The 27,821-nt window shown below is 43.1% G+C and overlaps 1 protein-coding gene, 2 long non-coding RNA genes and 1 other non-coding gene across 6 annotated transcripts; 2 read left to right on the forward strand and 2 right to left on the reverse strand.

The window, feature by feature from the left end:
• Positions 1-328: 328 nt before the first annotated feature.
• On the reverse strand, positions 329-12,149 carry LOC115139320 (uncharacterized). The gene is made up of 3 exons (XR_010465540.1): positions 11,891-12,149; positions 8,954-9,063; positions 329-1,409 (listed from the first exon to the last, which is right to left on the reverse strand). It is a non-coding gene; the product is annotated as an uncharacterized LOC115139320 (long non-coding RNA).
• On the reverse strand, positions 5,463-8,945 carry LOC135574673 (uncharacterized). The gene is made up of 3 exons (XR_010465539.1): positions 7,892-8,945; positions 6,804-6,974; positions 5,463-6,224 (listed from the first exon to the last, which is right to left on the reverse strand). It is a non-coding gene; the product is annotated as an uncharacterized LOC135574673 (long non-coding RNA).
• Positions 10,998-27,608, forward strand: LOC115139307 (pre-mRNA-splicing regulator WTAP-like). 3 transcript variants are annotated; one of them, XM_029676523.2, is made up of 8 exons: positions 10,998-11,289; positions 12,064-12,101; positions 12,206-12,261; positions 13,695-13,753; positions 17,298-17,425; positions 22,697-22,875; positions 25,835-25,989; positions 26,413-27,608. In XM_029676523.2, the coding sequence occupies exons 2-8, from the start codon at positions 12,072-12,074 to the stop codon at positions 27,045-27,047; spliced, it is 1,242 nt and encodes a 413-aa protein (XP_029532383.1). In that variant the 5' UTR covers positions 10,998-11,289; positions 12,064-12,071; the 3' UTR covers positions 27,048-27,608. The 3 variants fall into 3 exon arrangements, with proteins under 3 accessions (XP_029532383.1, XP_029532384.1, XP_029532382.1); XM_029676524.2 differs by having other exon boundaries at positions 11,000-11,102; XM_029676522.2 differs by lacking the exon at positions 10,998-11,289 and adding an exon at positions 11,331-11,438.
• LOC115140723 (small nucleolar RNA SNORA22) lies at positions 26,080-26,214 on the forward strand. Its single transcript, XR_003865272.1, has one exon. It is a non-coding gene; the product is annotated as a small nucleolar RNA SNORA22 (small nucleolar RNA).
• Positions 27,609-27,821: the final 213 nt, after the last annotated feature.

Here is a 27,821-nt window from a genome sequence, read left to right on the forward strand (position 1 = left end):
CCAATCGATTGGTCGAAAGAACAGGACGATTCTCGGGGACAGCACTGGGTGGCACCCTATGATGGTGCCACGTTGAAAGTCACTGAGCTCTTCAGTACGGGCCATTCTACTGCCAATGTTGTCTATGGAGATTGCATGGTTGTGTGCTCGATTTTAGAAACCTGTCAGCAGCAGGTATGGCTAAAATAGTCAAATCTATTCATTGGAAGGGGTGTCCACATATTTTGGCCCTTTGGTGTATTTTGGGTTACCTGTTGAAAGTATAGCACTTTACTTGTGTACTTAGCTGACTGCTGCTATGGTAATTGAGACCAGACATCAAATAGGATGAAATTAGGGATTCTATAGTTTATGATTAATAAAAAGTTCATTGTATCCATATGGCTTGGATAGGATTTCCTTCAGTAGAATATGAAAATGGTTTCCGAACAAACTTTCTTGCCAGTGAATATCAATCATTATGGACTTTTCAAAAGCCAAGAGGCGTTTCCCCAGACCTGGTGTGTGTGGATGTCTGAGTTTAAATTAAAACAATAAGCAACTCCACTTCCCTGACCATCAGATATACTCTATAGCTCTCAATATTCTTTGATCAATTGTTTTCATTTGTGGCTTTTGGTCACACCTTTCAACATCAGGACAGTGGCTATCAATCTTGCGGAATATTTGTAGTGTGACATTGTGTATGCTGATTAATTATGGTGGTATTAAAGTTCAAATAGGGGGTGCTTGAATGTGTCTTGTTTCACTGCACGTATAAGTGGGTAATGGAAATGTATTTTTAGCATATCCTAACTGTCCCTGAGACAGCCTTGGAGAGTGGGGTCACTTCCAGGGATCAGCCATTGACAGCAACCCTTGAGCAATTAGGGTTAAGTGCCTTGCTCAAGAGCAGATCGACAGATTTTTCACCTTGTCGGCTCGTGGATTCAAACTAACATTTTGGTTACTGGCCCAACACTAACCGCTAGGCTACCTGCAACCTAGACACTACATGTAAGTGAGTTACACTGACCTTTAAACAAAAACAACAAGCAGATACAACTCAAATTAAATATTTGATCATATTACATCAAACACATTTGCCTAATATTGGTGCAGCACAGTCAGACAAAAAGCTTTGCAGACTAAAAATGCTCTCTGGACATATGACACCTACATGGTACCGTATGTGAAAGCCATCTTCATTTGAGTTATGAATATATTTTGTAAGCCATTAAGGGAGTTAAGGTCTGAGGGGATAAGGTTTTGGGGCAAAGATGAAGTGCTAGTGTGTGTGTTCTGAGGGGGAATAGTCTAATTTTTGGCAGACTGGATGCAGATGGCTTTGACGTAGTCGGGTTGGACGTTCTTGTACTGGCGATAGTAGACATGTTCCCATACATCAATACCCAGCAGAGGGACCAAACCTGGGGAGAAAAAAATGACTTTAAGTAAAATAATGATGCAGCTTCAAAGTATTTGAACAGGCCAGACATCCATATGGTTATTACACTGAGAAAAAAAAATGTACACAACAATTTCCACGATTTTATTGAGTTATAATTCATAAGGAAATCAGTCAATTGAAATGATTTCATTAAGCCCTAATCTATGGATAACACATAACTGGGAATACAGATAAGGTATCTGTGACCAAAGGGGATTAAAAAAATAGGGGCGTGGATCAGAAAACCAGTCAGTATCTGGTGTGACCACCATTTGCCTCATGCAGCGTAACACATCTCCTTCTCATAGAGTTGATCAGGCTGTTGATTGTGGCCTGTAGAATGTTGCACCCACCATACATCATGTCCGCAATGGTCATGTTAGGTGAAATGTGTATATTTTGGGACGTGAACACTCAGTGTGTTTCGTCACGAACCAGCTCAAAGCCCGTAACAAAAGGGATACAACTGCCTGATACAGTTGAAACCGGGATTCACACAACGTTTGAAATACAAAATACAATTAGAAACTGGGTGGTTCAATCCCTGAACGCTGATTGGCTGGCAGCCGTGGTAAATCAGACCGTATACCACGAGAATGACAAAACATGTATTTTTACTGCTCTAATTACGTTGGGAAACAGTTTATACGGCATCTCAGGGGTTTGTGATATATGGCCAATATACCACAGCTAAGGGCTGTGTTCAGGCATCTGCGTTGCACGCAAGAACAGCCCTTAGCAGTGGTATAACACCCCCTGATCGTTTAAATATATCATAGTTTTTTTTAAACCTTTATTTTTATTTTTTTTATTTTACCTTTATTTAACCAGGTAAGCAAGTTGAGAACAAGTTCTCATTTACAATTGCGACCTGGCCAAGATAAAGCAAAGCAGTTCGACACATACAACGACACAGAGTTACACATGGAGTAAAACAAACATACAGTCAATAATACAGTAAAAAAAAAAAAAAAAAAACAAGTCTATATACAATGTGAGCAAATTAGGTGAGAAGGGAGGTAAAGGCAAAAAAGGCCATGGTGGCAAAGTAAATACAATATAGCAAGTAAAACACTGGAATGGTAGTATTGCAATGGAAGAATGTGCAAAGTAGAAATAAAAATAATGGGGTGCAAAGGAGCAAAATAAATAAATAAATTAAATACAGTTGGGAAAGAGGTAGTTGTTTGGGCTAAATTATAGGTGGGCTATGTACAGGTGCAGTAATCTGTAAGATGCTCTGACAGTTGGTGCTTAAAGCTAGTGAGGGAGATAAGTGTTTCCAATTTAAGAGATTTTGTAGTTCGTTCCAGTCATTGGCAGCAGAGAACTGGAAGGAGAGGCGGCCAAAGAAAGAATTGGTTTTGGGGGTGACTAGAGAGATATACCTGCTGGAGCGTGTGCTACAGGTGGGAGATGCTATGGTGACCAGCGAGCTGAGATAAGGGGGACTTTACCTAGCAGGGTCTTGTAGATGACATGGAGCCAGTGGGTTTGGCGACGAGTATGAAGCGAGGGCCAGCCAACGAGAGCGTACAGGTCGCAATGGTGGGTAGTATATGGGGCTTTGGTGACAAAACGGATAGCACTGTGATAGACTGCATCCAATTTGTTGAGTAGGGTATCGGAGGCTATTTTGTAAATGACATCGCCAAAGTCGAGGATTGGTAGGATGGTCAATTTTACAAGGGTATGTTTGGCAGCATGAGTGAAGGATGCTTTGTTGCGAAATAGGAAGCCAATTCTAGATTTAACTTTGGATTGGAGATGTTTGATATGGGTCTGGAAGGAGAGTTTACAGTCTAACCAGACACCTAAGTATTTGTAGTTGTCCACGTATTCTAAGTCAGAGCCGTCCAGAGTAGTGATGTTGGACAGGCGGGTAGGTGCAGGTAGCGATCGGTTGAAGAGCATGCATTTAGTTTTACTTGTATTTAAGAGCAATTGGAGGCCACGGAAGGAGAGTTGTATGGCATTGAAGCTTGCCTGGAGGGTTGTTAACACAGTGTCCAAAGAAGGGCCGGAAGTATACAGAATGGTGTCGTCTGCGTAGAGGTGGATCAGAGACTCACCAGCAGCAAGAGCGACCTCATTGATGTATACAGAGAAGAGAGTCGGTCCAAGAATTGAACCCTGTGGCACCCCCATAGAGACTGCCAGAGGTCCGGACAGCAGACCCTCCGATTTGACACACTGAACTCTATCAGAGAAGTAGTTGGTGAACCAGGCGAGGCAATCATTTGAGAAACCAAGGCTGTCGAGTCTGCCGATGAGGATGTGGTGGTTGACAGAGTCGAAAGCCTTGGCCAGATCAATGAATACGGCTGCACAGTAATGTTTCTTATCGATGGCGGTTAAGATATTGTTTAGGACCTTGAGCGTGGCTGAGGTGCACCCATGACCAGCTCTGAAACCAGATTGCATAGCAGAGAAGGTATGGTGAGATTCGAAATGGTCGGTAATCTGTTTGTTGACTTGGCTTTCGAAGACCTTAGAAAGGCATGGTAGGATAGATATAGGTCTGTAGCAGTTTGGGTCAAAAGTGTCCCCCCCTTTGAAGAGGGGGATGACCGCAGCTGCTTTCCAATCTTTGGGAATCTCAGATGACACGAAAGAGAGGTTGAACAGGCTAGTAATAGGGGTGGCAACAATTTCGGCAGATAATTTTAGAAAGAAAGGGTCCAGATTGTCTAGCCCGGCTGATTTGTAGGGGTCCAGATTTTTCAGCTCTTTCAGAACTTCAGCTGAATGGATTTGGGAGAAGGAGAAATGGGGAAGGCTTGGGCGAGTTGCTGTTGGGGGTGCAGTGCTGTTGACCGGGGTAGGAGTTGCCAGGTGGAAAGCATGGCCAGCCGTAGAAAAATGCTTATTGAAATTCTCAATTATGGTGGATTTATCAGTGGTGACAGTGTTTCCTATCTTCAGTGCAGTGGGCAGCTGGGAGGAGGTGTTCTTATTCTCCATGGACTTTACAGTGTCCCAGAACTTTTTAGAGTTAGTGTTGCAGGAAGCAAATTTCTGCTTGAAAAAGCTAGCCTTGGCTTTTCTAACTGCCTGTGTATAACGGTTTCTAGCTTCCCTGAACAGCTGCATATCACGGGGCTGTTCGATGCTAATGCAGAACGCCATAGGATGTTTTTGTGTTGGTTAAGGGCAGTCAGGTCTGGGGAGAACCAAGGGCTATATCTGTTCCTGGTTCTAATTTTCTTGAATGGGGCATGTTTATTTAAGATTGTTAGGAAGGCATTTTTAAAAAATATCCAGGCATCCTCTACTGACGGGATGAGATCAATATCCTTCCAGGACACCCCGGCCAGGTCGATTAGAAAGGCCTGCTCGCTGAAGTGTTTCAGGGAGCGTTTTACAGTGATGAGTGGAGGTTGTTTGACCGCTGACCCATTACGGATGCAGGCAATGAGGCAGTGATCGCTGAGATCTTGGTTGAAGACAGCAGAGGTGTATTTAGAGGGGAAGTTGGTTAGGATGATATCTATGAGGGTGCCCGTGTTTAAGGCTTTGGGGGTACCTGGTAGGTTCATTGATAATTTGTGTGAGATTGAGGGCATCAAGTTTAGATTGTAGGATGGCTGGGGTGTTAAGCATGTTCCAGTTTAGGTCGCCTAGCAGCACGAGCTCTGAAGATAGATGGGGGGCAATCAGTTCACATATGGTGTCCAGAGCACAGCTGGGAGCAGAGGGTGGTCTATAGCAGGCGGCAACGGTGAGAGACTTGTTTTTAGAGAGGTGGATTTTTAAAAGTAGAAGTTCAAATTGTTTGGGTACAGACCTGGATAGTAGGACAGAACTCTGCAGGCTATCTTTGCAGTAGATTGCAACACCGCCCCCTTTGGCAGTTCTATCTTGTCTGAAAATGTTGTAGTTTGGAATTAAAATTTCTGAATTTTTGGTGGTCTTCCTAAGCCAGGATTCAGACACAGCTAGAACATCCGGGTTGGCAGAGTGTGCTAAAGCAGTGAAAAGAACAAACTTAGGGAGGAGGCTTCTAATGTTAACATGCATGAAACCAAGGCTATTACGGTTACAGAATCAAATCAAATCAAATCAAATTTATTTATATAGCCCTTCGTACATCAGCTGATATCTCAAAGTGCTGTACAGAAACCCAGCCTAAAACCCCAAACAGCAAACAATGCAGGTGTAAAAGCACGGTGGCTAGGAAAAACTCCCTAGAAAGGCCAAAACCTAGGAAGAAACCTAGAGAGGAACCAGGCTATGTGGGGTGGCCAGTCCTCTTCTGGCTGTGCCGGGTAGAGATTATAACAGAACATGACCAAGATGTTCAAATGTTCATAAATGACCAGCATGGTCGAATAATAATAAGGCAGAACAGTTGAAACTGGAGCAGCAGCACAGTCAGGTGGACTGGGGACAGCAAGGAGTCATCATGTCAGGTAGTCCTGGGGCACGGTCCTAGGGCTCAGGTCCTCCGAGAGAGAGAGAAAGAAAGAGAGAATTAGAGAGAGCATATGTGGGGTGGCCAGTCCTCTTCTGGCTGTGCCGGGTGGAGATTATAACAGAACGTGGCCAAGATGTTCAAATGTTCATAAATGACCAGCATGGTTGAATAATAGTAAGGCAGAACAGTTGAAACTGGAGCAGCAGCATGGCCAGGTGGACTGGGGACAGCAAGGAGTCATCATGTCAGGTAGTCCTGGGACATGGTCCTAGGGCCCAGGCCAGTTGAAACTGGAGCAGCAGCATGGCCAGGTGGACTGGGGACAGCAAGGAGTCATCATGTCAGGTAGTCCTGGGGCATGGTCCTAGGGCTCAGGTCCTCCGAGAGAGAGAAAGAAAGAGAGAAGGAGAGAATTAGAGAACGCACACTTAGATTCACACAGGACACCGAATAGGACAGGAGAAGTACTCCAGATATAACAAACTGACCCTAGCCCCCCGACACATAAACTAATGCAGCATAAATACTGGAGGCTGAGACAGGAGGGGTCAGAAGTCATCAAAAGAGAGTGCCTGGGGAATAGGAGTGGAGCTAGGCACTGCAGGGCCTGGATTCACCTCTACATCGCCAGAGGAACATAGGAGGAGAAGAATAAGGGTACGGCTAAAAGCAATAAGAATTGGTCGTCTAGAACGTCTGGAACAGAGAGTAAAAGGAGGTTTCTGGGGGCGATAAAATAGCATCAAGGTATAATGTACAGACAAAGGTATGGTAGGATGTGAGTACAGTGGAGGTAAACCTAGGTATTGAGTGATGAAGAGAGAGATATTGTCTCTAGAAACATCATTGAAACCAGGAGATGTCATTGCATGTGTGGGTGGTGGAACTAATAAGTTGGATAAGGTATAGTGAGCAGGACTAGAGGCTCTACAGTGAAATAAGCCAATAAACACTAACCAGAACAGCAATGGACAAGACATATTGACATTAAGGAGAGGCATCCTTAGTCGAGTGATCAAAAGGGTCCAGGGAGTGGAGAGGTTGGTTTGGGGGTCACGGCGATTTAGACAGCTAGCCAGGACATCGGTAGCAAGCTAGCATAGGATGGAGGTCTGTTGTTAGCCACCTCTTGCGTTCCGTCAGTAGATTAGTGGAGTTCCGTGTTGTAGAGGGGATTAGTCCAAATCACACAACAACAAAAAAATAAAAACAATAGATATAGTTACTTGGGTAAAGTAGGCAAGAGGCATTTAACTAGGCAAGAACAATTTCTTATTTACAATGACAGCCTACCAGGGAACAGTGGGTTAACTGCCTTGTTCAGGAGCAGAACAACAGATTTTTACCTTGTCAGCTCAGATTTGATCCAGCAACCTTTTGGTTACTGGCCCAACACTCTAACCACTAGGCTAAATGCCGCCCCGCAAAGATTATAGTTCCACCCATTTCCTTTCCAGATGGGTGAGGACGAGACGGTACACAGCAGGGGTTTCAAACTCATTCCATGGAGGGCCTAGTGTCTACTAGTTTTTGCTTTCAATTAAAACCAGCAGACACTCAGCCCTTTGTGGAATGAGTTTGACCAAAGAGAGGCCCAATTCGGGGAAAATCTGTCTCTCTCCAGCAGATGGCGTTTTTTCATTGTTTTGCCCACCAAGCAAGCAAGCACTTTTTGTTTGGCTTGGCCTTTTTGTCTTTACCCAAGTTGCATTTTTCACGTTTACTTACCAAACTAGTCCATAATAGAATTTTACATGTGAACTCGTGGCAATAACTGGTTTACATATATATTTTTTTAAATACTGTGTAATGTACTTTTATTCCAGCTTTCAAATGATACTTAAACACATCTAACATTCCAGCTACCTGGCTGATGGCATAGGCACATAAAGAATAAAGTAGTGAATCATGCGAAGTTCCCCCGTTTTCTGAAAATGTTGAAACGCTATCTGGTTAGTTCAAAACATGTTTGCATGGATAGTAATTGATGTGATTCTGAGGTGACAGTGAGCTAGCCTAGCATCTCTGATAGTATGTTAACATACTATTTGATGTGAAGTCGTCCAGCCCTTCTTCAGCACTGTAGGGTTGTGAGCAGAGAGCTTTGATGCGCTGCTGCGACGCCATATCCATACCAAAGATTTGTATAACTAAACCAAGATAGACCACAGCCTGTCGTTTCCAATTGGAACAAACAGAGTGAACCTCACCTATGTGAAGAGCGCGTGTGCAATAACTCAATTCGCATTTGCACTTCTTCTAAAGAACGCGATTTAAAGGGTAAATCTACAAAGCTTAGTCCACTCTGTTCATAACATATTGTTCTTGCTATTGAAATCAAATGTTTTGTCGGTTAGAAAATGTGAAGAACGTCGGCCAAAATCCATATCGTTCCATCTTCTCCCACTGTCGGCCAGTGGGCTTCCTCTCACTACCATATTCGGTGAAATATCTCTCATTGTCCTGTGGCGAATTCTAATAGCAAGAACTTCTAATGCGCCAACAATTCTACATCGCAAGCATTGCCAAAGCAGCTTCACAAGGGAGATCCATAATTTTTCTGCCACCCCACTTTAAACCGGGCAGATTCTTCTTCTTTGGGATTTTGATGGCAGATCGCATCCAATTTAAGTGCATGCACCGCCACCTACTGTACTGATGTGTGAGGCCAATCACGGCCTACCTACATTAAATTATTGATGTGGTAATACAAAATTGGGAAAAATACAAATTGCTCTGCCAACAATTAGCCCTCTCTCTAAGCACATATTCTTCCCATCACTCTCTCTTGGTCTCTGCCTACTCAGGAATCCTCTCAGTATTCCTCACCCTGTACCCATCTTCCTCTACCCTTCTCTTCACTGCTTCAGCATACAACCCTTTCTGTACTACTCTAACCCTGGCGATCTCCAGCCCTATGGGCACCCCCACAACTAAACACACACCATTTTCTCCACCAATACTACATATTCCTTCGTCTCATGCCCTTCTGCACACTTCTCACATCTAGGAATCTCCCTCCTACACACTGCTACAACATGTCCATAAACTTGACACCTAAAATATCGTAGTATTTACGGAACAAAAGCTCTCATGGGATAACTTACATTTCCTAACTTGACCTTGTCGGGCAGCGATTCTACATCAAAACTCAGCAGGATGGACAATACCTTCTCTGTTTCCCCGCGCTCTCCACCCGGATCTCCATCACAACAAACTGTTGACATCACAGACACCGGGAATTAAATTTCAATTTCAACTGATCCTCCTCAACACTTAATGCCACCCCGTGATCACTCCTTTCCACAGCACCTTTCTCCGGAGAGCAATCCATGCCACATTTATTGTCCCTAATCGTGTGATCCTGAGCGCCCACTCCCTCTGGACTGAAGAAACAAAATAAATCATCACCAATCCACTCAGAGTTACTCTCACCAACTCAACATTCCCCAACCTCTTCTCCACCCAACCTGACACAAAATGCAAGGATCCATTATCTCCATAAACCTCACTCTCACTGGGTCAGAATCATCCTTTTCATCCTCGGGACGAGGCACAAACTTGGCTGTCCTCACCGCAGGCAATACATCCATACTCTCGTCAGGTTCCATCTCTGAGCTATTACAGCACGTACCCCTCTTTTTGCACTTGATGCCAACCCACCTCGCCACACCGCTTCCCTCTACAGTACAACCAGCTCCTTTTCGGCGGTCATTGGGGATTGAATCCCCAAGCTGTCGTTCTGCCCCTGAACAATGCACTGTTCCCCGGTAGGCCGTCATTGTAAATAAGAATTTATTCTTAACTGACTTCCACCTGGGGCGGCATTTAGCCTAGTGGTTAGAGCGTTGGGCCAGTAACCGAAAGGTTGCTGGATTGAATCCCCAAGCTGTCGTTCTGCCCCTGAACAATACACTGTTCCCCGGTAGGCCGTCATTGTAAATAAGAATTTATTCTTTACTGACTTCCACCTGGGGCGGCATTTAGCCTAGTGGTTAGAGCGTTTGGCCAGTAACTGAAAGGTTGCTAGATTGAATCCCCGAGCTGACAAGGTAAAAATCTGTCGTTCTGCTCCTGAACAAGGCAGTTAACCCACTGTTCCTAGGCTGTCATTGTAAATAAGAATTTGTTCTTAACTGACTTGCATAGTTAAATAAATAAAATATTCCATCAAAACATATTCACATTTTCTCCTCCTTTCTCCTTCACTAGAGTTTCCAGAAGGTTCCATTTTTATTCATAATTATGTACCATTTTCTTCCTTTTTTCCTTGTCCGCCATCTTCTTTCATGACCCACACCTCCGTCTCTATTGTTTCCCTTCTTACCAATTTTGCTGGTGTAATTTGTTTAAAAAAAATCTGATATGCCTACTTGTGTCTTTGAAAATACATTTAAAAAATACATGTAAAAAGTTAAATGAAGGCTATGCATTTTTTGTAAAAATGTATGGACAGTGTTGAATATATGCTACGTCATAAAATGAGATTAGGCTATATTGAAGTGCCCCTTTCCTCAAATATCCTGTTTTGTCATTTTAGTACTGTCCACAAGCTGCTAAACAGAAACGATAGGCATAAATGCAAAATATCTTGACTATGGAGTAAGATGATGGCAAGGTATTCATTTGATTTTTCTTGAATGTGGGGTAATTTGTCACATGAACATATTCAAACCCCCAGTATTTGGGAAACAGATCAGTGGTGAGCGCCTGGGTGGCCTACCCTCTTGGAGAACTACTGTACCTCTAGGCAGGATTTTCTATGGTCAGATTTTAAAGGGATAGTTTACCCAAATGAATTACATATTTACATGTTGGTTTCTTATGGACAATGAAAGACTGCAATCCATTCTATGGTTAGCACTGTCACCAGCAATTAATATTAACATTTTCTAACCAAAAAACATGTAATTAAATGTCCCCCAGTTAGCAAAAACGAAATGTCATGCCCAAATAATCTAGAATTAACTTCACCAAGTCGTCGAGTATGTATTCAACTTTAAAAGAATCATCACACTTGACCTGTGATGTTTTAACATGTTTATTCAACCCTGGTCATGGGCCTAAACCATGTGAAAATATGTAGAATTGCAGGACATTTGCTTTAAAACAGATTGTTCAGGAGGGGGTGAGTGGCCCCTGGTTAAGGGTGGAGCCATTTACGATGTGAAATCACACTCCAAAGCTACTCCATTTTCAAAAGTTGGCAGCCCTTAACTCAGAAATTAGCAAATTCGGATTGTAAATTGCATATAGGTAGGTGGGCGTTCAATACATTTGGGTTTCGAATATTAAAGCAAACGCGTAAGTGTTCATTCGCAGCAGGGTTTTGCGCGAAAGGAAAAAGGAATGTTCATTTGTGGACGGGGATAGGAGTCGTCTTTCTCCGCCATTTTGTGACAACAAGAAACGGAAAATATAGCTAGCAAAGAACCGACCACAGGTAATTAGCTAGCTGAACATTTTGGGGGGAAAACATCATTTAAGCCGATGCATATTGACATTTATTTGAGGTCATAATTAAAAATAGGAAACACTTCCTTGTAGACTGAATTCAAAAGTGGCTCGTAACGTGACGCTGGTCAATGCGAGGTGTTAATTGTATATATATATTTTTTAACATGCTCGTTATTCCGTTAACGTTAAGCTAGCTAGCTACTTTTAGCTAACAGTTGGATAGCCATTGCATATTTACCCTGCTAACTCGATACTTTAAAATGACACAGCTACATATTAACAGTTGTAATAGAATGGTGGTTTTTAGTTAGGTAACCTTGAAGTAGCTAACGGTAACATTAAGAGATCAGCCAGCTAACGTTAACAGTAGTGAAAATCCACAAAACTTAACATTGATACATGACGGCTAACGTTAGAGCTAAAGCAAGCAAATAATGCATCATACAGGCATATGCAAATTCAGATATTTTTATTATTTCAACTTGCTAACAACTGTACCTAGTTAGTTGGTGTATTATATGGTAGCAGTAGCTAACTTAACTAGCTTGCTAATCATGTCCACACTGAAAGTGAAACTGCCAACCCACCGTGCGGTAGAGGTGTGCGCCTCAAAGGAACTGCGAAAAGAAAGTTGTCCGAATATTTGCAAGATCTGCTGTAACTAGCAGTTCATTCGAACTCAAGTATCATTATTGAACCGAACGTCTTGCTTTTGAAGCTTCCACTGAATTAATTGCTACTGCTTTCACTTTCCTTTCAGAGTTCAGCATGACGAATGAGGAACCCCTTCCAAAGAAGGTGAGAGAGAGACTATTAGGAAACCAAGTGTCTCAGTATTGATCATGTTATGCAGCTAAAGACTTCTACTTGCTGACTAGAGTATTCCCATCTTCCTCATTCAGGTTCGCCTCAGTGAATCTGACATGAAGACCCTGACCCGAGAGGAACTGTGTGTGAGGTAAATGGATAACACTGCTGTAGATGGAGGATGGGACAATTCTGTTTGGATGTGAGGACAAGTGTGTTCATTGTTAAGCAGGACAATGGAACAAGTTAAAATTCACCTAAGGCTGAAAATGGCAAAATAACGTTGGTTAAACTGGAACACTAGCGCGAGCCCATAGCAAATGAATGGAATCGATCGTTCGCAGAGCCTGTTTTGGCTGGAGTGATGCATATAATTCAATTTTGTCGAAGTGGCACAACTACAATCTGTTCTTTGGATGAAACTGAAAAATAACAACTTGTGTAGAAAGTAACATCTGCACCTCGATGGTGCCAAGTGTGCTTTTGTCTGCATAACGAGTAAGTAGGGGGGGAAATGTCAACTTCTAACTATTTCTGGTCTAGCGTTTGATGACAACGGAATACACTGCCTAGCCTTACATAATTAGAAAGAGGAGATACTCATGATTTAAAATGGTTATAATTATAAAAAATCTAAATATACACATTGTGAGATATTTTGCGAAATAGACAGACATACCTATATTTACCTCAGTTGAGTAATTTTTTTTATTGCTTACCTTTTAACTACAAACACTGTGGGCGGCTCTCCATTGCCAACAATGGCAAAGCAGGCATTGTGAGGTATATCTCACTGGTCACCCTCAAAGCCTTCCTTTAGCCGCCTTTCCTTCCAGTTCTCTGCTGCCAATGACTGGAACGAACTGCAAAAATCACTGAAGCTAGAGACTCCTCTCCCTCACTAGATTTAAGCATCAGCTGTCAGAGCAGCTCACAGATCACTGCACCTGTACATAGCCCATCCAACTACCTCATCCCCATACTGTATTTATTTATCTTGCTCCTTTGCACCCCAGTGTCTGTACTTGCGCATTCATCTTCTGCACATCTACCATTCCAGTGTTTAATTGCTATATTGTAATTACTTCGCCACCATGGCCTATTTATTGCCTTACCTCCCTTATCCTACCGCATTTGCACATACTGTATATAGACTTTTTCTACAGTATTATTGACTATGTTTGTTTATTCCGTGTATAACTGTGTTGTATGTGTCGCTTTGCTTTATCTTGGCCAGGGCGCAGTTGCAAATGAGAATTTGTTCTCAACTAGCCTACCTGGTTAAATAAAGGTGAAATAAAAATAAAACATAAGCTGGGAATAGAACGTTCTGAAAGGGAGTTAGTGCCACGGTGCTCAATAGCACTAATAGGAGCTGGCAGGGTGAAAAATGTCCTAAAATAAGGCCTGTTTTTTGTGTGTGATTACTTCAAAACTACGGCAGGCAGCTGGGGCATATGGTAATATTATGAAACTGGGCTCCACAGAGGATGCAATGAACTAGTTTTTGTCCGATAAAAGCATTGTTAAAAATGTAATGTGTCCGGCCTATCAATGTGTTCATGTTTATTATTTGTCCTTTAGGTGGAAACAACATGAAGCCTATGTCCAGGTCCTGGAGGTGAAATATGCTGATCTGAATTGTAAGTGATCCACAAATGTAGGCCTACTCCAACATTTCATCAAGTCATCATTCGATACCAAACTTTGGGGGGTACAAATCCACACTATTGAAGTTTATTTTTGTTATGGTATCAAGGAAACCACTAGGTACAACCCTAAATCCAGAAACATGGGCACCCTCATAGATGTTATCCTGACCAACTTGCCCTCCAAATACACCTCTGCTGTTTTCAATGAGGATCTCAGCGATCATTGCCTGCATTCGCTATGGGTCCGCGGTCAAAAGATCAGCCCTCATCACTGTCAAACGCTCCCTAAAACACATCTGCGAGCAGGCCTTTCTAATTGGCCTGGCCCAAGTATCCTGGAAGGATATTGACCTCGTCCCGTCAGTAAATCAAATTATCGAATCAAATTTAGTTATATAGCCCTTCATACATCAGCTGATATCTCAAAGTGCTGTACAGAAACTCAGCCTAAAACCCCAAACAGCAAGCAATGCAGGTGTAGAAGCACGGTGGCTAGGAAAAACTCCCTAGAAAGACACCTAGAGAGGAACCAGGCTATGTGGGGTGGCCAGTCCTCTTCTGGCTGTGCTGGGTGGAGATTATAACAACATGGCCAAGATGTTCAAATGTTCATAAATGACCAGCATGGTCAAATAATAATAATCACAGGCAGAACAGTTGAAACTGGAGCAGCAGCGCGGCCAGGTGGACTGGGAGGCAAGGAGTCATCATGTCAGGTAGTCCTGAGGCATGGTCCGAGGGCTCAGGTCCCCCGAGAGAGAGAAAGAAAGAGAGAGAGAGAGAAAATTAGAGAGAGCATACTCAAATTCACACAGGACACCGGATAAGACAGGAGAAGGACTCCAGATATGTGACCCCCGACACTAGCCCCCCCCGACACAAACTACTGCAGCATAAATACTGGAGGCTGAGACAGGAGGGGTCAGGAGAGGATGCCTGGTCGTTCTTTAAAAGTGCTTTCCTCACCATCTTAAATAAGCATGCCCCTTTCAAAAAATGTAGGACTAAGAACAGATATAGCCCTTGGTTCACTCCAGTCCTGACTGCCCTTGATCAGCACAAAAACATCCTGTGGCGGACAGCAATAGCATCGAATAGTCTCCCGGATATGCAACTGTTTAGGGAAGTCAGGAACGCAAAGGCTAGCTTTTTCAAACAGAAATTTGCATCCTGTAGCTCTAACTCCAAAAAGTTTTGGGACACTTTAAAGTCCATGGAGAACAAGAGCACCTCCTCCCAGCTGCCCACTGCACTGAGGCTAGGCGACACGGTCACCACCGATAAATCCATGATAATCGAACATTTCAATAAGCATTTCTCTACGGCTGGCCATGCTTTCCTCCTGGCTACCCCAACCCCGGCCAACAGCTCCGCACCCCTCGCAGCTACTTGCCCGAGCCTCCCGAGCGTCTCCTTAACCCAAATCCAGATAACTGATGTTCTGAAAGAGCTGCAAAACCTGGACCTGTACAAATCAGCTGGGCTAGACAATCTGGAGCCTCTCTTTCTAAAATAATCCGCCGCCATTGTTTCAACCCCTATTACCAGTCAACCTCTCATTTCGTCCGAGATCCCTAAAGATTGGAAAGCTGCCGTGTTCATACCCCTCTTCAAAGGGGGTGACACTCTAGACCCAAACTGTTACAGACCTATATCCATGCTGCCCTGCCTTTCTAAAGTCTTTGAAAGCCAAGTTAATAAACAGATCACTGATCATTTCGAATCCTACTGTAGCTTCTCCGCTGTGCAATCCGGTTTCCGAGCCGGTCACGGGTGCACCTCAGCCATGCTCAAGGTACTAAACGATATCATAACCACCATCGATAAAAGACAGTACTGTGCAGCCATCTTCATCGACCTGGCCAAGGCTTTTGACTCTGTCAATCACCGTATTCTTATTGGCACACTCAATAGCCTTGGTTTCTCAAATGACTGCCTCGCCTGGTTCACCAACTATTTCGCAGATAGAGTTCAGTGTGTCAAATCGGAGGGCCTGTTGTCCGGACCTCTAGCAGTCTCTATGGGGGTACCACAGGGTTCTATTCTTGGGCCGACTCTTTTCTCTGTATATATATTTTTTTTACCTTTATTTAACTAGGCAAGTCAGTTGAGAACAAATTCTTATTTTCAATGACGGCCTAGGAACAGTGGGTTAACTGCCTGTTCAGGGGCAGAACGACAGATTTGTACCTTGTCAGCTCGGGGATTTGAACTTGCAACCTTTCGTTTACTAGTCCAACACTCTAATCACTAGGCTACACTGCCGCCCCCATATATCAACAATGTCGCTCTTGCTACGGGTGATTCCTTGATCCACCTATGCAGACGACACCATTCTGTATACATCTGGCCCTTCTTTGGACACTGTGTTAACTAACCTCCAGACGAACTTCAATGCCATACAACACTCCTTCCGTGGCCTCCAACTGCTCTTAAACGGTAGCAAAACCAAATGCATGCTTTTCATCCGTTCGCTGCCCGCAGCCGCCCGCCCGACTAGCATCACTACTCTGGACGGTTCTGACCTAGAATACGTGGACAACTACAAATACCTATGTGTCTGGCTAGACTGTAAACTCTCCTTCCAGACTCATATCAAAAATCTCCAATCCAAAATCAAATCTAGAATCGGCTTTCTATTTCGCAACAAAGCGCCTTCACTCACACCGCCAAACGTACCCTAGTAAAACTGACTATCCTACCGACTACTATGCCCACTGACTATCCCCTACTGACTATCCATCCGTTTTGTTACCAAAGCGCCTCATACCACCCACCACTGCGACCTGTATGCTCTAGTCGGCTGGCCCTTGCTACATATTCATCGCCAGACCAACTGGCTCCAGGTCATCTACAAGTCTATGCTAGGTAAATCTCCGCCTTATCTCAGCTCACTGGTCACGATAACAACACCCACCCGTAGCACACGCTCCAGCAGGTATATCTCACTGGTCATCCCCAAAGCCAACACCTCAATTGGCCGCCTTTCCTTCCAGTTCTCTGCTGCCAGTGACTGGAACGAATTGCAAAAATCGTTGAAGCTGGAGACTTACATTTCCCTCACTAACTTTAAAGATCAGCAATCTGAGCAGCTAACCGATCGCTGCAGCTGTACATAGCCCACCCAATCTACCTACCTCACCCCCATATTTTTATTTTATTTTTTTACTTTGCTTCTCTTTTGCACACCAGTATCACTACTTACACACCATCATCTGCTCATCTATAACTCGTGTTAATCTGCTAAATTGTAATTACTTTGCTACTATGGCCTATTTATTGCCTACCTCATGCCATTTGCACACTGTATATAGACTTCTCTATTGTGTTATTGACTGTACGCTTGTTTATTCCATGTTACACTGTTGTTTGTGTCGCACCTCTTTGCTTTATCTTGGCCAGGTCGCAGTTGTAAATGAGAACTTGTTCTCAACTAGCTTACCTAGTTAAATAAAGTTAAAATATAAAACTTGGCTCCTTTTCAGCTGACATGATGGTGAGGTTAACCGTTATATCTGTCCTTTCACTGTTTCAGCGAATGATGTGACAGGGCTGAAGGAGTCTGAGGAGAAGCTGAAGCAGCAGCAGCAGGAGGCGTCACGCAGGGAGAACATCCTGGTCATGCGGCTCGCCACTAAGGAGCAGGAAATGCAAGAGTGTACAGTACGTACCCCACTGCAATACGTCCTGCTGTTTTCCCAAATGAGCAGACTGCAGGATATGTAGTCCTTCCCCTTGGCCCTCCATTTACACGTTCATGCATGCCTCCACCATGCAATGCATTCTCAAAGTAATCAGATCCCTTTACTTTTTCCACATTTTAATACGTTAAAGCCTTATTCAAAAATGTATTTTAAAAAATCCTCATCAATCTACACACAATATCCCATAATGACAAAGTGAAACAGGTTTTTAGACATTTTTGCAAATGTATTTAAAAATAAAAGACAAATGCCTTGATATGAGACTTGAAATTGAGCTCATGTATATCCTGTTTCCATTGATCATCCTTGAGATGTTTCTACTACTTGATTGGAGTCCACCTGTGGTAAATTCAATTGATTGGACATAATTTGAAAGGCACACACCTGTCTATATAAGCTCCCCCAGTTGACAGTGCATGTCAGAGCAAAAACCAAGCCATGAGGTTGAAGGAATTGTCCATAGAGCTCCGAGACAGGATTGTGTCAAGGTACCGATCTGGGGAAGGGTCCCAAAAAATGTCTGGAGCATTGAAGGTCCCCAAGAGCACAGTGGCCTCCATCATTCTTAAACAGACTCTTCCTAGAGCTGGCCACCCAGCCAAACTGAGCAATCTGTGGAGAAGGGTCTTGGTCAGGGAGGTGACCAAGAACCCAATGGTCACTGACAGAGTTTCTCTGGAGATGGGAGAAACTTCCAGAAGGACAACCATCTCTGCAGCACTCCACCAATCAGGCCTTTTATGGTCGTGGCAAGACGGAAGCCACTCCTCAGTAAAGGCACATGACAGCCCGCTTGGAGTTCACCAAAAGGCAACTAAAGGACTCTGACCATGAGAAACAAGATTCTCTGGTCTGATTTAACTCTTTAGCCTGAATGCCAAGTGTCACGTCTGGAGGAAACCTGTCACCATCCCTACGGTGATGCATGGTGGTGGCAGAATCATGCTGTGTGGATGTTTTTCAGGGACTGGGAGACTAGTCAGGATCGAGGGAAAGATGAACGGAGAAAAGTACAGAGATCCTTGATGAAAACCTGCTCCAGAGCACTTAGGACCTCAGACTGGGGTGACGGCTCACCTTCCAAGAGGACAACGCCCCTAAGCACACAGCCAAGACAACACAGGAGTGGCTTCGGGACAAGTCTCTGAATGTGTTTGATGGGCCCAGCCAGAGCCCAGACCTGAACCCGATTTGAACATATCTGGAGAGACCTGAAAATAGCTATGCAGCAACGCTCCCCATCCAACCTGACAGAGTTTGAGAGGATCTGCAGAGAAGAATGGAAGAAACTCCCCAAATACAGGTGTACTAAGCTTGTAGTGTAATTTCCAAGAAGACTTGAGGTTGTAATCGTTGCCAAAGGTGCTACAACAAAGTACTGAGTAAAGGGTCTGAATAGTTATGTAAATGTGATATTTCAGTGTATTGTTTTATAAATATGCAAACATTTGTAACCTGTTTCTTTGTCATTATGGGGTACTGCTAAAAACCTCTCCTCGCTTACAGGTAAAAAACTACCGCTCCAAATTTGCTCCATTCATTCAAATGACCATTTAACCAACACTCATCTATTGTTGTGACTACCTGGACCTACCATCTGGTTTTGAAGGATTAAAACCAAACCATATGATTTGAATGACAAGTATTTTAATTAACATGAAAGTTGACTGTAAGAAGTGCTCAACATTTCAAATAGGCTATATGTCGTAATAAACAGCTTATAAACACTAAATAGGTCAGGAGCGAAGGAACAAATGTATTATTGAGGTGAGATTATTAGCCTGTTATATCAAGGTTAAAGCCTTCAAAGAAGAGCAGGCCAGCAGCGGAGTAAGCACTCTGAGCTTGCAGAGCCACTGGAGGTGCAAACACCCTTCGGGCAAGGCTGGGCAGGGATGCAGATGTTTATTTTTTAATATATAGATAGGCCTAAACGTTTTTAGCTAAAATGGAAAGCTCCTTGAAAGAGGTAATATGTCAGGCCTATTGGGCCAAAATCAATGATGGCCTATTGTATAGATAATAGAACAAAAATGAACAGATTATTTTTGTTTACTGTTGCTACAATGACACAGCTAGCTTACCCACCCTGTTCCTTTCTCTTATCATGTGAACGTAGTGACTTTTTCACAATGATTCTTTAGTTGTGAACACTATATCGCCACACTCCCTCACTTGGTCCTCCATCCTTGAAAGTCACCTTGATTTTGCACTGGTGTTTTTATCGGTTTCTTTATGAAAATATTTAGCTAACTCCATGACAGTAGCTTAGGCAAGGGGCTATAGCAGCACACAAGTGGCCTACAAATGCATGTTGGGACGGGCATGTCTTGAGCTTGTGAAGAGAGCGGCATTTTAAGTGGGCGAGAAGGCCATTGGAAAACTCGCTCTTCGCTCCAGTCAAATTGGTTCACTGCTAGTTTAAGCTTTAAATATAGAAAGATATACAGTATATGAACAATGTGACGCCTTGGCAAAGCCCTCTCTCTGACTGACAGAACAGTTGCTCACCCAACAGCTTTACAGCAGCATATGCCAACCATTTTGTCCATCGACTGAGGTCAATCAAACTGACTCGACCAGTTGGGTACATAAAATGTTAAGTTGAACAGATCAAATTTTATTGGTCACATACACATATTTAGCAGATGTTGTAGCTTGTGTAGCGAAATGCTTGTGTTTCTAGCTCCAACAGTGCAGTAGTATCTAACAATGCACACATCTAAGCGATATGGTGCACAAGATGAGTCCAGTAATCAATCCAAAGCTGTCTTTTAAACTAGTCTAACAAGGTGTCTTGAAGTCAAGCATTTTTCAGTAATGATTTACAAAGGTATATGAGTATTGTGTAAGCATGATATTGTTTTCAGCTATGGTAATGGCCACTGTGATGTTATAGCTCTGTTAGGAGCCACATTCATTGTCTCTTATGCAGGGGTGAAAGTAAGGTGGTCCGATACTGCATTCTGGTAAAATAAATGTGGGTACTCCGTACCGGTAAAATAAATAGTGTGGGTACGCCGTACCGGTAAAATAAATAGTGTGGGTACGCCGTACCGGTAAAATAAATAGTGTGGGTACGCCGTACCGGTAAAATAAATAGTGGCGTACCGGTAAAATAAATAGTGTGGGTACGCCGTACCAGTAAAATAAATAGTGGGGGTACGCCGTACCGGTAAAATAAATAGTGAGGGTACGCCGTACCGGTAAAATAAATAGTGGGGGTACGCCGTACCGGTAAAATAAATAGTGGGGGTACGCCGTACCGGTAAAATAAATAGTGAGGGTACGCCGTACCGGTAAAATAAATAGTGTGGGTACGCCGTACCGGTAAAATAAATAGTGGGGGTATGCCGTACCGGTAAAATAAATAGTGGGGGTACGCCGTACCGGTAAAACATGAGCTTATCACAATTTAATACAACATGCCCCAAAAAACTATAGACTACTACACCATTATTTGACACTACTGCATGTCCGCCACATGAAACAGTGAATTGACTGGAAACCGGGTGGTATACGCTCCAAATTGTGTTGTGGTTTGAGGAGAATGCTTACATTTTGCCAAGGCGGAGATGAGTGGCTGAGACGCTTGTGGACATTGCGGGCTGATCAGTAGCTGTGACCAAGGCAAGCGGACAACAGTGGATGCATCTATTCAGGCTACAAGTGTAGGCGTAATGACAATTGCAGAATGTCATTACAATACACGTAGGTGTTTTGCAGTGGTGGAAAAAGTAGCCAATTGTCATGACTCAAGTGAAAGTCACCCAGTAAAATACTACTGGAGTAAAAGTATAAAAGTTTTTTATTTAAAATGTACTTAAGTATCAAAAGTAAATATAATCGCTAAAATATACTTAAGTCCTAAAAGTACAAGTATAAATCATTTAAAATTCCTTATATTAAGCAAACCAGACGGCACAATTTTCTTTTTTAAATTTATGATAGCCAGGGGCACACTTCAACACTCAAGACATAATTTACAAACAACGCATTTGTGTTTAGTGAGTCTGCCAAGTCAGAGGCAGTAGGGATGACCAGGGATGTTCTCGTGATAAGTGTGTGAATTAGACAATTTTCGGGTCCTGCTACGCATTCAAAATGTAATGAGTACTGTTGGGAGTCAGGGAAAATATAAGGAGTAAAAAGTACCTAATTTGACTAGAAATGTAGTCAAGCAAAGTTGACCAAATTATAAGTAGTAAAGTACAGATACGACTTTAGTACTTTAAAGTATTTTTACTACTGGTGTTTTGTGACTGATGTCTCTTTCCATTTGTCAAATTGCGGCTGCACTGCTGGGGTTTGGATGCTAAAATCAGTATGTAAGAAAGGGATGTACGTGGGTAACCTACAGGAGTGCCTTAAGTGGTTGTTTGACAATCCGGTGAAAACATAATGACTTGTTATTTATGCCACATTAAAAGGCATAGGCTAGGGGAAGCTTCCCCTAAAGTGAATTGAATGAAATTGCCAGAATTATATCCTAAAAGCTTACTCCTGTCTATACAGAAATAAATAAAATCATTCAGAATAGGCTACTACATCAGAAAGCAGGATTTCGCCACAGAGGATCATTAGGTTGTTGTTTTCTCATTTGTTTTGCATAGCCTACAGTTGGAAGGGCCCGCAGTTGGGCAGCGTGTGCTGCAAATACCAAATTGTTGAGTGAAAAGCAGAAAACCAGTCAAGCATCACAATATTTAAAATGGCTGTTGCTGTAAAGATATGACAATGAAAAGACTCCAATCTGGGTTTTTTAAAGTTATTAAAATTCTTAAGCTTAATTGAGCGAACAGTAGCCATCTTATTGGTACCAGCGGAGAACATTGGTCATATCCCCGGTGAGTGTGCACGTTCACTGTCTTTATCCATGCGTCAGTGCCACTTGTTTGTTTTTGGACAATTTCCTCCTCCAGGTTAGATGGACGTCATATTGTATTTGTCTCCCATTTTTTGGTAGGCCAATCATATGGATCGGACATTGTTTTTCTTTATCTGTTTGTCAGTGTTGGCAGATTAGGATACCCTGTCATTTTTGTTATTTAAAAAAAATTGTGTGGGTGTCCCGTACCGGTAAGAAATTACATCTACTTTCACCCCTGCTCTTTTGTAAATTCAGTCAATGTAATTTTATTGGGAACTTGTACAAACCTAAGGATGGATTTTCTAAATGGAGTTTGTGCTTGTGCCTTTTATTGACACCTGTCTCTTTTTCAACCTGCAGACCCAGATCCAGTACCTCAAGCAAGTCCAGCAGCCCAGTGCAGCCCAACTGCGGTCGTCCATGGTAGACCCGGCCATAAACTTATTTTTCCTCAAAATGAAGGGCGAACTGGAACAGACTAAAGACAAACTGGAGCAGGCCCAAAATGAACTGAGTGCCTGGAAATTTACACCAGATAGGTAAAGACGATCAAAATAACTCTTTCCCCCCCCCCAAAAAAAAAAGCCAAGACATCCTCACACCCCCCACCCCCACTGCAGGCATGCAGGAATCATGGTGGGGGGGGGCAAGGCTGAGAAATGCTGTACTCACCACAAGACTCAAACTTGACCAAAAACTCAAACCCAAACACACAAAAAAACTGGCATCCATGTTTTGTGTACTCTTGTACTGTCCCCCACCTACATATCACATAATCTAAACTGAATGAAAAAGACAGTATGGTCAGGTGACACTTGTTTCAGCTCTATCTCACCGTCCAGGGGCCCTGAAGGAGTCGGAACTGTTCCTGAAGAGGTGGTCACGTCCGAGACGAATATGCCCTGCCCCCTCAGCCGAAGTCAGACAGTTGCCTTATTAAATGTGGGGTTATGGTGGAGAATGAGGCAGTCTTGAGCAATCTGCCGGAGCAGGGAGAGCACCCCTAGCCTAAATCACCAATTGAACATTTGAAAGACAATGCCCCGCTAGCTAAAGACATTTTAACAGTGGAAAACAGCTCACTCGTACCCGCTAGTGCTCCTGAGACTCTAAGACTCTTGGACAGATTGTAGAATACAATGAAAATACTGTGGGGAAAGCTCTAGAATAAGATGTAAGACTTTGGAAGGAGGGGCCAGTATAATGTTTAAGAATCTGGGGGAGGAGCCAGATCCTTAGTCCAGAAGTGACTATGGTTGAGGCGTGGGCGAGCGAGGGTCCGATCGCCTATGTCTGATCATGAGCCCGCATACTGGTAGAGTGTATTTACATGTTTTATTTTGTGAGTTTCATATGCTGCGGTTTCATTTACTTTCCTCTTTTGGTTCTCTGATGTGCTCTTGCGCTCGCTGCAGTGTGTCAACAGAGCCATTTGCTCTGTTAGATTTGGTGCCCTTGAAAAAATAACTGGTAGGCTACGATGATTCCGAACTGTTTTTTCTAAAACCTATACACAACTGCAGTTGGTGCTTGAGTGTTATTTTCTCATGGTGATTACAAATGTGTGAAACAAGTAATGTTACAACTTCATGAGAATGTACAGTACCAGTCAAAAGTTTGGACACACCTACTCATTCCAGGGTTTTTCTTTATTTGTACTATTTTCTACATTGTAGAATAATAGTGAAGACATCAAAACTATGAAATAACACAAATGGAATCATGTAGTAACCAAAAAATTGTTAAACAAATCAGTATGTATGTTATATTTTGAGATTCTTCAAAGTAGCCACCCTTTGCCTTGATGACAGCTTTGCACACTACTTTGGCTACTTTGAAGAATCTAAAATATATTTTGTTTTAACACTTTTGGTTACTACATGATTCCATATGTGTTTTATGTACAATGTATAAAATTTTTTAAAAAACTTGATTGAGTAGGTGTGTCCAAACTTTTGACTGGTACTGTATTTATTCAGTGCAATATATTGTTATTTGTGTGATTTGTTGTTCACCTCACTTTTCCCCCCCCTAGCCAATTACCTTTTTGAACTTTTTTTTGTGTTTGGGGTGGGGGGGTTCAATTCCAGTTAACATTCTAGGGATGATATGAATTTGTCATAGTAATCTATGGGCAGTCTGCAATTAATTGATTTATTTTTCAATTTCAAACAACAGCACAACTAGGTAAACAGCCTATATCCAGCCTTGGATATCTGGCCATCAATATAGGCTAGTTACAACACTCGTACAGTTAAAATTACAAGAGCCCCCCCCCCCCAAAAGAAAATAATGCACATGAGTATAAGCTTTTTTCTTTGCAATATCCATTGATGTGCTTTGAATTATTGTTCCGGTAATGTATAATGCCTTGTATTGGATAAAGAGTTCAAAAGTAAAGATTGAGGTTGGGTGGGAACGACTGGTAAAATTGCAAGGATCTGAGGTGTGGTTGCTGAAGAAGCATTGATGAGGTATGATTCAGAGGAAGTAACATTACATTTGCTAATGGCAAACAAAAATAGTTGATAGCCCTTGAACTATTCAGGTAGCATCCAAAGTAACAAGATTGTGTGTGTTATAATCCTCAATCGGCTGCTCCTTCAGTTTCTGCTAAAGGCTCGCATCAAATGTGGATGTAGCGTTCGTCTGCTGATCGTTCAGCGCACTGTGTTTTAGGGACCGCCCGCTGTAGATGTCTGACTGACAAACATTTTTCACCTGATTCTACATGTAAAATCGGTGTGCACTCTGTTCGCAAATTGCGTTGAGGTGCTAAGTATTCTCAGCCAGCAAACGCTATTGGTCTGTCTAAGCCCTAAGTACTATAGAAGAAATAATGTTTTGTCATGCTAACTACATTTATATCTCCGGTGACCTTGACCAAAGTGCTGACTAACTCGTTGGTTGTGACAGACTGGGATTTTTGATGGTGACGTTTGCTGTTGAAAGTACAATTGGGCGTGTAGAAACCAAAAGTATGGTTGCTGAAATTGGGTACTTTAACTTGGTGGGTCATTCATCCTGGTGGGCAGTGTAGGCCTGCTTCTAGTAGTAGAATGTGCATAGGGGTACTCAAAAGGTAAAGGTACTGTATGCTAATTTATAAGAATGTTGCTGTTTTATCATCTATGGGGACTTTACTGGTATCCTTTGCTGAGCCCAAAACTGTCTCTGGTATCTTCAACTGTACTCTTTTTGGAAATGGAAACTTGCTGTATGGATGGACCAAATTCATAGTGTTAGTGGATGGGATGGTGGTGTTCCAGGTCTTCTTATTTGCAGTCGGGCAGGTGTACATCTGATCTACATGTGGATCCTGTAACGCTTAACAACTGTCTAATTTGATCATCTGTGGCTCATGACTGCAAAAATGACAACCTTGAACAACACCTGGTTGGGTCACTGGACTGATTGGGCTGTCCCTGTCCTTGCCTGTGGGCGGTGTTTGGCTGGGCCCTGGTTCATTTTGTGATTTGAGGCCTGTCTACCTTGCAGCCAGACGGGGAAGAAACTCATGGCCAAGTGCCGGATGCTGATCCAGGAGAACCAGGAGCTGGGGAGGCAGCTGTCTCAAGGACGTATCGCCCAGCTGGAGGCAGAGCTGGCCTTGCAGAAGAAGTACAGTGAGGAGCTGAAGAGCAGCCAGGATGGTGAGAACACAATAGCCCACCTCCATCTACAGTCAAATAGCATCTGCATTTCTACTTTGCCATAAAGGTTAAGCTTGAAATGTAACATTTCAGCACAGCGAAGACCCATGGGTGCTTTGTAGCTCCCCTGGTTATTAAACTGTGCTACATTAAAGTGTGGTCTGTAACCTCTGCATTGGAGGAGCTGTATTCTCCTCCACATGTATTCAGCAGACCAGTACATTCAGATGCAGGAACTTTGTTACAGCGTTTCTTAGACATGTTTCTAATATTAAATTAAACCAAATGTATTCTCCCCCTGGCAAAAGAATATAACTGTTTGCCAACATTTAACTGGGGCTCTTTGTCTTGATCCTGACTGTGTTCCATCTCCCTGTTTTCTGACCAGTGGCTTCGTCTGTTGTCTGTTTCTGTCCCTCCCAGAGTTGAACGATTTCATCATCCAGCTGGATGAGGAGGTAGAGGGCATGCAGAGCACCATCCTGGTCCTCCAGCAGCAGCTTAGGGAGACCCGTCTGCAGCTCTCCCAGAACCCAGCTCAGGCTGCCTCTGTTGGGGCAGGGCCCAGCAGGACTTCACCCTCCAGCTCCTCTGCCGAGCCCCCCAGCCAGGCCGAGCAGACCTTCACCCCCTCCGTCCAGCCAGGGAAAGACTGCGAGAGGGTCTCCAACGGACCTAGCAACTGTAGTTCGTCCTCCCAGAGGGGCGCAGCAGCCACCCCTAGCCTGTACCGTGAGGTCAGCAGCACAGAGGAAGACTTTCCTCCGTCTCCCATGGTTTCCAGCGAGGGCGAGACTAAACTCTCCAACCACTCAGAGGCGGCGGGGGGCCTGACTAGTGACGGTGCAGGGGGTTTCGGGAGCCAGCTGAGTGCAGGGTACGAGAGTGTGGACTCCCCTACTGGCAGCGAGACGTCCCTGACGCAGCACTCGAATGACACAGACTCCAACACCGACCCCCATGAGGAAAAGGCTGTTCCAGTCGTCAAGGGCAACAGGACTGCTGGGTTGCGGCACGCTCAGAACGGCCTGGACTCAAACGGGGGCGCAGTTTTGTAATGTACTTTATAATAACACTGTATTTTTCTTTTTATATGAGACCCAAACAAAAACAATGAACACATAGTCGGTAACAGTAATGTTGTCCAGAATTAGTGTATTCCTCCCCCCCTTTCCTATCGTGATACCTCTGCCACAACTTAAAGAAAATAATTGCATTACTAAACCGGAACATTATGTGAAATATATGTAGATTTGAATTTAGTTTTTTGTATGATTCAAGATAGATATTATTTTTCTTCCATCTCTTGTTTATTTGAACCCATAACATTCTTCTTTTGAACTTATGACAAACTCAAATTGTCACACATCTGGTGGTGTATTCATGTTCAATAAAAGTCAAACCACAGTTCACTTTAGGAGCTTTGCAGTGTTCAAGGATTTCATCTTTTAGATGTTGACCTGTGTTTTTGTTTTAAATTCAGTTTGTAAGTTTCCATCCATAGCAAAATGTTTCAGTTTGACTTGTGTAGTTTCTACGCAATGTACCTTGTTGAATTCATTATTCTGACTTCCATCCTTTTCATGTACTGACCAATATCAATAAATACTTAAATATGACCATGATTGGATTTTTCTTGTTTTTCAACATAGGTACTGTTAAGCCTTTTTCAATTGAATTGAAAGTGTATGAAACATTTAAGAACGCCTTCCTAATATTGAGTTGCTCCCCCTCAATTTGTCTCGGCATGGACTCTACAAGGTGTTGAAGTCTTTCCACAGGGACGCTGGCCTATGTTGACTCCATTGCTTCCCACAGCTGTCAAGTTGGCT

Source organism: Oncorhynchus nerka, linkage group LG13, assembly GCF_034236695.1.
Source record: "Oncorhynchus nerka isolate Pitt River linkage group LG13, Oner_Uvic_2.0, whole genome shotgun sequence".
NCBI classification, from domain to species: Eukaryota; Metazoa; Chordata; class Actinopteri; order Salmoniformes; family Salmonidae; genus Oncorhynchus; species Oncorhynchus nerka.

What these genes read in the sequence shown, in the direction of transcription:
- LOC115139307 (XM_029676522.2), top strand. An exon ending in GAAATATGCTGATCTGAATT is followed by an intron (nt 13,754 to 17,297) that starts GTAAGTGATCCA and finishes TCACTGTTTCAG; the next exon opens with CGAATGATGTGACAGGGCTG. An exon ending in TGGAAATTTACACCAGATAG is followed by an intron (nt 22,876 to 25,834) that starts GTAAAGACGATC and finishes TCTACCTTGCAG; the next exon opens with CCAGACGGGGAAGAAACTCA.